Here is an 11,282-nt window from a genome sequence, read left to right as displayed (position 1 = left end):
TAGAGGAAGGGCTGGCCCTGCCACTTGTTGCTGTGGCATGGATGTAGAGGTGATGCCCCATACCCCTTAGCTCCTTAACTCTTGGGAAAGCTGGCCCTGGGCTCGTGAAATCGGGCAAACTGGCCCTGTCCCTTGCCTGCTGCAGCACTCTTACACCTTGTCTGGCCAACACGGTGGGGTTGGCCCTGATCACAGAAGGTAAGGGTGAGCCAGCCCTGAGGGTGTGAGGGCAGGAGGGTACAGCACTTGGGAGAGCAGGCCCAGAACCTTGACTGGGCAGTACAGTATACCTTCCACGAAATGTTTTCTATACTTTGTTGTTTGTTTGCCTGTTTATTTGGGGGAGGGGTTACAAGAGCAAAGGGTAGATATGACAGGGACAGAGAGATGAGGGGGCCTGGAGTGCATGATATGAAATTCATGGAGAATCAATAAAAAGTTAAAAAAAGTAAAAATAAAATAAAAGATTCTAGCAATAGCAAGTTTAAATTTTAATCACCTATTTTGATAGTGTGTGATACAATAGTTTCCAACCATGTGTGTTAGATTGATAACACTTAAATAACATTAAAAATTCATTTCCTCAGTTGCACGTGCAGTACTGCAAGTTCTCATTAGTTACAGCAGGCTGGCGCTTCCCATGCTGGATAGGGCATGAAGAGGGCATTTCATCACTACAGAAAGTTCTAGACTTTCCCCAGAAGTAAATAGATGCTAAAACCACAATGAGGAGAGTAAGTAACTGGAAAGTAGTCCAGGTATGCTATGGAAGGAGTTGAACTCTGTCCTGAAGTTGAGAGACTGGCATGACAGGAAAGTGCATATGTTAAGAACAGTGGAGTAATAGTATGGAGGACTGAAAAGGGAAACAGAAGGCTCATACACAGCTGTGTCCTCCATCCCCACCCCCATGGGAAGCTTGCTAGAGAATTAAACATCTTTGTCTAGGTTATGGATTCTAATGCAGGCAGAGGATGAGGTAGGTTTGTGTAATGGAGAAGCAGGTAGATAATCTAAGATAGGATTATGTATGGTAGACAGTCGAACTCATATCCTGACTCTATCCTTTAAGATACTGACCTAGCATTGCTCACTAGGTTTTTTTTTTTAATTACATTTTTAATATATATGTTATATATATGTATATCTGTGTGTGTGTGTATGCAAGCATCACATGTCACCGTTTGCATAAGCAGTCAGAAGACGGCTTGCAGGAGGTGGTTTTCTCCTTCCACCATGTAGGTCCCAGGGATTGAACTCGGGTCAACAGTCTTGCATGCAAATAACTTTACCTCTTGGACCATTCTGAGCTTCTTGTTCACTTAAAAATAAACAGATGAAAAATAATACATCAATGCCCGCCTTTGAAGAAACAGATTGTATGAACTTTGTAGACTTGTCCTGAGGACTAAATTATATTCTGCAGGGAAAAAGTATTTAACAGGTAGTATATTCTGTGCATGTTCATGCTCCACATGATTTGGTTGTTAGCATTGACTAGGAGGATCAATGGTTGTGTAGAAATAGAAAATTAGTACAAGGTAAAAGAGAACTGGCTGAGTAGGGAAAAAGGACAGTAATTATGATCAGAAAATGAGATGTTTGGAATTATGATGTCAACTGCTTCAAATATCCTGGAGAGTGGTTAAACTGTTGCAAAGGTCAAATTCACTAAAGACAAGGTCCTGGAGCTGAGATTACAAAATACTGGGCAAACCAGAATTTATATATATTTGAATGTATCCATAAAGACCCACTTTCTTTTTTGAATAGGGTGAATTCATGGTTTGGACTTGCCTTTGGAGATATAGGAAGATGCCGACCCCAAAACTTGACCCTGATTTGAGACATGGGTGACTACTCAAACTTAAGCTATAGTGGAAGTGGTGTCTTTAGCATAGGGCCAGGTTTCATTATTAAGTAATGCATACTAGAACCTATGCTCTAAAAAGGGGCACTCCAAGGACATAAATTCTCCCTAAACATCCAATTGAATATGGCTTTCCTGTCCCATCTGGAGCTGAGGTTAGGAGTGAGGTAAGGGGTCGTCTCCCGCCCAGCCTTGGGATGGCATATCCCAAGGCTTTTCCTAACCACAGCTGGAACAGCAGGGGAAGTAGCGGAAAAAACGAGGCTATTCTCAGTGAGCAGGACGCGCGTTATCTAAGAGATATGCTTATTACCTCCATCAACAAACATTAGTGGAACTCACAAGCACTAGACCTGTGATACTCCAGACCGCAGGAAGATTCGCGGCCACATTCCTGGGCAAGACTAACACCAGTAGGTTATCCAGTGGCAGCGACTTTCAAAAGTTTCCTCTGTTCTGCTGAAGTGAAACGTCGGAACTCCGCGAGCAGTGAGATTCCTTCAGGACGGCTTCCTTAGTTCCAGGACCCAAGCCCTTGTTGTCCAGTTCCGGTGTACAGCTCCGGAACCTCCGGGTACACGTGGGCGCTTTGCCGCTTGAGGGGCGGGGCAGGGGCGGAACCAGGCAGGAGGGCGAGGCCGGCCCCGCCTTCAGGGCTCCCATGGCTCCCCGCGCCCCACGGCCAGATGCTGACGTGTCCTTTCTTTCCCACTACACCTCCCGACACCACCGGCTCAGACTTCCCCGGAAGTCCCGCCTCAAAATTTTCCCGTCACCGCAAATCAGCTCTTTCAGCGCTTCCTGGAGCTCCGCACCCGTTTTGGGACCAAGGGGCGGAGCTTCATAAACAGAGTGCCTATTGGCTTGAGTTCTAGCGGGTTCTGGAAGCTAATTGGCCAGAGGGAGGTGGCGCTCTGGCACGCTTGCGCGGCGAGTAGAACGTGTGGCGGCGGCCGAGATCGCGTCTCCTCTTTTGCTCCCAGTCCCGCTGCTGTTCTAGTGTGCGCCTGGCGCTTCTATCCAGTCCACCGACGGTAGCCTGTCGTCCGCCTTCTCCTTGTCGCTGCAGCCTCTCACCAGCACCGACACCCGCTCTGACACTTCCAGTCCGGCCGGCCGCCCCACTCTCTGTCTTTCCAGCTCCACACATGGCCTCCGCGCAGAGCAGCGGCTCCTCCGGGGGACCCGCGGTCCCCACCGTGCAACGGGGCATCGTCAAGATGGTGAGAGCGGGGCCCTGGACCCGGACCCCTCTGCTGCCTTGGAGCGGGAGTCAGGCATTGACTTCTTTACCTTCCGTCAGCCTGCATGGTCTCAGTTCGCGTTTCCTCTGCCCCTTACTCTCCACCTACTCTCGGAATCTTCACCAGGCAGAACCCGAACGAACTTCCCTTGACTTTTGCCTCCCGGGCAAACCTGTCCACGATTCGGTCACAGTGATTTTCGTGGTCGCGGCTTTCGGAGCCCCTGGCTGTTTAGCAGAAGCAGGTCTATTACCGATGATTAACGGAAATAGTTCACGGATAGTTACTCCCATCCCCCTCTTCCTGTCCTTTTTGACATATGTCGATCACTTCGCAGTTTTTCTAGATCCTGACATCTTTTCCTGGAACCCCAGGAGTGCTTGCCTGTCACGAAGCTTCTCTTTCCACTGACTCTCAGTTACTTAAAAAGTTTTCTCAACTCTTTCCCCCTCTTCTCTCCGTGTCTCGTTTCTAGGCCTGGAAGCTCCTGAGTTTTGTGTGCTTTTAACTTAAAAATTTAGCCTGGCAGGGATCTTATACTAAGTAGCATTTCCTCACTTCCTAAGGACAAGGAGCCTGTTTTAAAGAGGGTAAGTAACTTGCCTTAAGGGCACATGGCGGTTTGGATTGGAGCCAATAAGAAGAGCCCAGGTGTTCTGATTCCCTGTGTAGGGCTCTTAATATAGATCCTGCTCACTTCATTCTGAGTTCTTCATTCTGATTTTGAATTCCATCACCCCCCACTTCCACATTAACTTTGTAGCATAAATCTGTTCTATTTTTTTATATTGTTTCTCCTTTTTATCCTCCCACATTTTGAGATCTGACATTTATTTGTTAACAGATTTTTCTGATTGAGATGGCTGTGATCTTTTAGATTGCTTTTCATATCATAACTCCGACTTTTCTCTCCAGAGTGGAAGATAGTTTTCTCCAAAGAGCCAGTTTTTAAAACATTCTTGTTTTTGCTGTCCCGTTTGTCTTTCACAGGATTAATATATTCTGCAGGGGGAACCAGGGACATGGCTCATTGGATAAAGGTGCTTGCTGTTCAGTCATGAGGACCTGGTTTCAAGTCTTCAGTACCCGAATTAAAGCTGGATATGCCTGTTCCATTGCCTATAACCTCTGTGTTGCCAGTGGCATATACTGGTGGACCCCGGGCTTTTGCTAGCTGGCTAGCCTAGCTAAAATATCAAGCTTTATGTGCATTGAGAGTGACCTTTCTCGAGTGGGTGGAGAGCAATAGAGGAAGACATTGATGTTCTCCTGTGCTCCAATATCTTTGGTCCCCTGCATGGGTACTCAGGCACATGTTCCCTAACATACACCCACATACGTGCGCACACATATGCAACTCTTGAACATGCAGCTTGTGTGTGAGATTCTTGGGATGTTCAATGTTGTCCTTTTGCCTTTCTATTTATATCTGGACAGTCAGAATTCATTAGATTCAATAAGTAGGGAATTTCCAAGGTCCATATTTTCTCTCTGAAATTTTGACTCTTGAAAGGATTTTCCTGAACTGCTTCCTCTTTCATTACCCTTTCATTGGTACCGGTCTTCTCTTCATTATAGGAACAAACATGTCACTTAGCTGACTTGTGTGGTGTTAGTGGCCTGCAGTAGAATTTTTTAGTTTTCTCGCTAGGGCTTTACTTTTTCTTAAAGGCCTCCCTTTTGTGGGAGGGAAGTTGTAGGAAGCCTCCAGGGTATCTGAGTTGTCTGAGGTGACTTCCTTTTCACAGATGACATTCCCTGTGGACACTGTATTATCAGCAGTCACTGTTGCATCTTCAGCTGGGTTCTGTCTCCATATTATCTTACTTATATCATCTAGAAAGCAGATGTCTAAGCTGAGGTTCAGATAGGCTTAACTTACCCAGACAGGTACCTTTCTATTGGTAAGAAGAGGTACAGCTGAAACTTGAACCCAGGGCTGCCTGCCACCATACACACACCAGTGTAAACCATGCTGTGAGGCCTCTGACTGAAGGACTCCAGGGTATTACTTTCTAGCATAAAGGGTGGGGCCAGTGATGCATGACCACAAATTACAAGGGAAGCTGACTGTAATTGAGTTGCGAAAAGATTAGATGCTGTCCATGACTTGTTGGTTGCTGCAGTCGTGGTTGTATGACTTCATTTGGTGCTTACGGTTGCTGCGTGCATAGGGGTGTTTTGTTGTATGGTCTTTAAGAGTCAGTGATTTGAGCAGTCTGTACCAGGCATGGACTGCCACATGACCTGACCACACTGCAGGGACTGGGTGGGTGAGTTACCAGCAGCAGATTTGTGCCAGGCTTAGGAGCCTTGTCTGGAGTGAAGAATTGACCAATGACAAATTGCTCTCTGAAGCTCTTCCACCAAGCAAAGTTGTATTTTTCTGGAGGGTAATCGTTTCCAGTGGTACTAGGAACTGCTTTGTAAGAAGAGTGCACAGGAGGGTGGAGCTCTTTTGCAGGGAAGAGAGCAAGAGGCAGGTTGCTAAGTTAGAAAACAGAGGTGCTGCTTTCATTTGCCCCTTGGAAGGGTGCAGAAATTGGAACTGAATGAGAAAAGGCTGGCTTTTGAGTGGCAGTTCATCTTCCTGTGGACTGGGCTGATCTGAGGGTCAGAAATGGTTAAAGGTAGAGCTTTGCAGTGAGAAGGGATAGTTCTCTCCCCCTCTGACTCTCCTTTTCTCTCTCTGGCAAAAGGAGTGTTGTGGGGCTATAGAGTCTGTTTCCTCTGGTCTCTGAGAACTAAGTTTCAAAGACTCTTAAACTAGCATTTAAAAAAATGACCTGTGCCAGTGGCTCTGTGTGCTGTCTGCATCGGGGAGGAGACAGTTTATTCTGGAGTATCCTTAAGGAGGAAGTGGGCAGTAAGTTGACACAGGCATTTTAGAGCAGTCTTGTTATTAAAAAAAAAAAAAAAAAAAAGTCAGGTTGAGGGAAAAATGAACACAGATTTCTGTGTTTTGAGTCAGGATAAGGTTAACAAAGATGCACATGGTTAAAATACAGCTTGGATAATTAACTGTCTCTGTCAAGTCAGATCTTACTCTTGAAACCCCTGACACTCTCAACTCTGGGTTTCTTTGACTGCTTCATTGGACCTTCCTTTAGCTGTGGCAGGATGTTGTCTACTGTTGTTACATAGGTAACTTACGTCCTATCACCCCATTTGGTGGCTGCTAAGAAAAAGCTGTTTTCTCTGGCTTTACCCACCAGGTTTCCTTTGTGTGTTGGGGACAGCACCTTCTCTGTCTTTCCACTTTTCTATGAAGTTTGGTGTTTTGGGGTATCTCCTGAGGCAGGCTCACATGTCAGTTTGGCTCTCCCAACTGTAGATGAGGCGTGCATGCTCCTTGGTCTTCTGTGCCTGTTGTCAGCAGCAGACATGGGCACGGCTTACCTTATTCTGCTTTTGGTGTGGGAGGCTACGGGTTGAATTGTCCCACACTTCCCCCCTCTTAAAGAGAAAGGACCTTTTGTCAGTCTTCATGGGTTTATACATCAACTCTGCTTCCCAGTGTCGACTAAGAAAAAGGTACAGTGAGTGACCATAGTTTTCTATATCCTTAGGACTCAGGCTGTTAGTTTGTGGTAAAGGGTAAATTCTCTCCCAGGTAGCTTTCTAGAAATGTCTTTGATGTATATCCTGTAGGAGATCCTTCCTATAATTCAGTTTATTATTCTTAGGTATATTTTAACCGTCTGAGCTAAGAGGGTGTTTCTGTTGAGGTTTGAGTGGGGACAGAGTAGGCTGTTGATGTTGGCTTGCCTGTTTTATCTTCTTTTTTTAAAGACAAGAGTCTCGTGTGTCACAGGTGGTCTTCCAACTTCTGTCACCTCAGACTACCACCAGTCCTACTGCCTCCACCTCCCTAGTGCTGGGATTACAAGCCTGTGCTTCACAGCCAGCTTTTGACTTTCTTCTTTCTGTCTGTTCTTATTTTATGGAGGGACAAACAGAGCATGCCTAAGCTTTTTAAAATGCCCTGGTTTACCGTTTGAAAGTATAAGGTAGCTGTAGAACAATCTCTTAGAGGGGCCATGGGCAGAAGTAGAGTAAGACTTCCCTGGAGAGAAGTTAGGCATGGCAGCTTTCAGTCAAGATCAGTAAAGGAACACGAAGTTGTTCTTGTGTCTTGGACACTTTCTGAAATCTTTCAGCGAAAACAAAGCATCCATCTGGGTCCAGTTATGCTGACAAGTAGTGCTGCCATGTAACTAAATAAGTAGAGGAAGAAATAATCATATCTCCTTTTTTCTTATTTGAGACAGATCTCACTGTGAAGTACTATGGTGACCAAGCTGGCCTCAAACTTGGGGCAGTCCTGCCTTTACCCTCCTGAGGGCTGGGAATGTGGGCATGTGCCCCTGTGCCGGCATTGTGATATTTCTTTTTCTGTTAAACTGCTACTTACTGCGCATCTAGTGCTCGTCAGGCTCTGTCTGGTCCTTGGGTTCCTACCCTGTGGCTCATGGAGGAGTCAGTAAAGAAGCAGATAAGTAGGCATAGTAATAGAGGAGAGTGAATTCACACAGTAGACCAGAACAGGGAGGTTGGGAGCACAAGAGGGTTGATTCCCTTAAATAGTGTATTTAGGAAAGAGTTCTCTCAGTTGGCGTTTGCCCTGAGATGTGGACATCAAAGAGCCAACCGGAGGGAAGTGTTTCCAGTAGAGGGAATGACAAGTGCAGAGCCCGTGGGGTTCCCGTTGATCATTGTTCTCCAGTGTTTTTATAGTAGCTCTTCAGTGTCTCTAAGTTCAGTATCCACACAGATGGTGTGGATTTAACCTGAGTTACTGCATAACGTGTGTTTAAGGATGATAAAAGGAGCAGGCAGTAGAGGTAGTCTATGCTCTGGTACCCTGGTGAGATAGTAACTTGATAGGCTACTGAATAAATGGATGGAATGAGAGGCTGGGGGAAAATATCTATGTTTGTTTCTTCTAGGACCAAGAGTCAGGCTTTTCTGACATCTTAATGAGTTAGTCCTGTATTTCCAAGTCTTCCCCTGATGGGTATATGGATGGAAATAAAAGCCCAGGTGACTCAAGAGTTAAACCGTGTCTGTAATTGTCAGTGTATGTATTCTAAGCAGGTTCTGTAAGAGTTAGTAGTGTCTGTCACTGCTGTTTTCTAGTGTTTGTCACAGTGTTGAATGTTGCTATGGGTTGCTTTCAGTACTCTTTAACCTAGTAAGCTTTAGCTGTTAGTGTTAGCAAAGAGCACAGTGGCATGCCTCACTCAAACTGGTGGTGGTGCTGGTGGTGCTGGTGGTGGTGGTGGTGGTGGTGGTGGTGGTGGTGGTGGTGGTGGTGGTGGTGGTGGTGGTGGTGGTGGTGGGATGGGTGGAGGGGAGCTGGCTGGAGCACAGCTGGGCTCATTAGGCTCGCTGGGTTCGGGTTTTGGAGGCCAGTGACCAATGCTTGTGATAACTGGGCAAATGACTCAGTGAAGTTGATATGCTAGCTTCTGTGAAGTGTCATATGTGGGGAATGAGGCTATTTTAGTTTCCACTTGAACATTCAAGAGAAAATTGTCTTTTTAAAAGTTATATAGGAGGGGGTTCTGTGTTCTGGTGTACACTCACTTCTTAGCACAGGGTAGCTAGCAAGGCGATTTATTTTTTTTCTTGGAAACAAGTCGTGGCTTAACCCAGGTTGACCTCAAACTTGTGACTCTTCTTCCTCAGCCTGCTGAAGGCTGGACTGGTAGGCTGGACCCTGTGGGCTGCAGTGTCTTACTCAGGCCTTACTGAGTGGATGAGGCTTTTCAGTATTGCTGGAGATGGGTACATACCCACTTTCTGTTGCTACTTCCTCTCTTGGGAGATTGACATATGCTTTTTGTTTTTACAGCAGAAACTGATGCTGAATCACAGTCTGTGAGCGTTGGATGCAGATGGAGAGTTGTGGGATTTCACTTACTTTCAGTGAGCCTTAATATGATAAGTTAATGTTGTGTTTTTCTCACTTAGCTTTAATGATTCAAAAATGAACAGTAGCTTCAGTTGGCTTTTATGTTTTAACTTAGGAAGTTAGGCAACTTGTAGGAAACGCAATGAAAGTTTTGCTTTCGTTTTCAGGGGCCATTTAAAAAGTGTGTGTGTGTGTGTGTGTGTGTGTGTGTGTGTGTGTGTGTGTGTGTGTGTGTGTGTCGGGGAAGAGAGAGGAGAGCTCATTGGCCTGGGATCCAGGAGACCAATGCTTTGGCCTGTGTGCATTTGTTTTGGTTTTTCTTCTGAAAGATGTGTTGAGTGACTCATTGTCTCTCCACATCTCCTAGTCCCATAAAGCTGTGATTATACCGGAAGCAGTTACATTTTCTTCAGGCACACTGAAACAAAGCTGAGAAATAGAACACCTTAGGGCAGGCTTAATTTTTGACTTGGTGTTTATCCCACAAGAAGCATGCTTTCTGTTCTTTGCTTTTTCTATAACAACAACAACAACATCAACAACAACAACAAAAAACCCAACTTTTTTGGAAGTGGATTAGTTGAAATACAGTTTTTAGTATGGAAGATTAAAGAATGTGAATTAGACTAGACTGTATAATCGATTAGAAGGTAGTGTGGAGTGAGGAGGGGTTGGCTTTTCAGTAATCAGGATCAACAGGTGTGAGTAGTTGCTTCTGGGGGACTGTATCTATTCAGTCCCCCATCTGTTTCTGATGCCTCCCCATTTTTCTGGAGTAGTAGGCCTTGATTTGTAAGGTAGGAAGTGGGAGCTTGAGCAGGTAACTCATGGGAAGAATCTGCGTCTGTCTAGTTCATAACTGAGGGACTCGGAGTGCTCCTGTCCTGCCTGGAGATCGGCTCTTATTTTTCTAGGCATTTTTCACTTCCACTTTATATATAAGGATTATCTGTGTTTTCTTATCCTTGGCATTGACGCTGAGTCACGTGTGACGGCTAGGAATGCCTACCTTGAAGTACATTTCCAACCCACTTTCATTTCTCTATTCTTGTCATGGTTTCTTCTTAGTTTGTTTGAGTATTCTTAATGTGTGTGTTTATTTACTTATTCTCACCATGTTGTCCAGTCTGTCCAGTTCTAATCTCTTAGATTATGGGTAGGTACCACCTTGCTGAATTTCAGTTTTTGTTTTTAAATAGAAAAACTTTCTTAAGTCTTTTCAGGAGTAGATCTCAGGCTAGAGAGAGAATCTTCATAGTTTCCAACCAGGTCATTGAGTGGGGACCACCTGCGAGAGCCTCAGAATTAACATCTGGGAGAGGCCTGTGTGATTCTGAGAGGTGCAGTTTGGGATCAGGCTGGGACTGGCACTTGGGACTCACTGATTTGCTTAACTGTTTTATGTAGTAGAAGGGGTAGGACACGTAGTAGATGAAGTACATTTGTGGGGTTGAGTGTGCCAGGACTTTATGAGGGAAGATAGAGAATTCTCTCTTTTTCAGCATTTGTTTTGATGGTTCCCAGGACACTGCATCGGTTTTGATCATTTTAGTATAGGGCTCTCATCAGGTCCATCCACAGTGACTGTCAGATCAGATTCCTGGGTCACCACTGACAGCAGAGAAGTTGTTTTATATGCCTGATTGAGGCCATATGCTCCTTTTAACACTCATCTGCCACTTTTCCTCGTATTTGCATAGATTCCTGAGATTTTCCCATCACTTGGCACTGGTGCCCTGGCACATTATTGCTACAGAATTCTTTAGTGTCATTTACCCATATGACAACTTTGAGTTCTTCACTTTCTGTTCTTGGAACCCAGAAGTCCCCTCTCTCTCTTCTTTTTTTCCTTCTCTCTGTTCTTCCTTCCCAACCCCTTTCCGAGGGTATGCCTCTAATCACTCTTGGTTTATGTGGTGCAGGGGATCAAACCCCTGGGTTCATGCATGCTGGGCAAGCACTCTGACATCAAGTCATAGTTCCAGCTCTCTCACTCCCCTCTCCCCATTTGTTTTCTGTGTAGTCTGTGGCTGTTCAGGAACTTGCTCTCTAGACCAGGTTAACCTTAACTCAAGAGATCCATTGGCCCCTGCTTTAATGCTGGACTCTGAGGTCTGGCCATCATACCTGCCTTTATTCTTGAGATCCTCTCTTTGTCTTAATTGTAGAGGGCAGGGCCAACACCTGGGATTTGGTAACCACTGTGTCAGCTGCTTGATGATCTTGGGTGTTTCAATGTTTCAGTACCATA

General features: G+C 45.4%; 1 protein-coding gene across 1 annotated transcript in view; it reads left to right on the top strand.

The window, feature by feature from the left end:
- Positions 1–2,809: 2,809 nt before the first annotated feature.
- Positions 2,810–11,282, top strand: part of Snd1 (staphylococcal nuclease and tudor domain containing 1) — a 396,722-nt gene continuing 388,249 nt past the window's right edge. Inside the window, exon 1 of the mRNA XM_032906855.1 lies at positions 2,810–3,093. Coding sequence (XP_032762746.1) covers positions 3,019–3,093 — 75 coding nt within the window. The 5' untranslated portion in view covers positions 2,810–3,018. The remainder of the gene's footprint in view (positions 3,094–11,282) is intronic.

Source organism: Rattus rattus, chromosome 6 (genome assembly GCF_011064425.1).
Source record: "Rattus rattus isolate New Zealand chromosome 6, Rrattus_CSIRO_v1, whole genome shotgun sequence".
NCBI lineage: Eukaryota > Metazoa > Chordata > Mammalia > Rodentia > Muridae > Rattus > Rattus rattus.
This window is presented reverse-complemented; position numbering and strand designations above follow the sequence as displayed.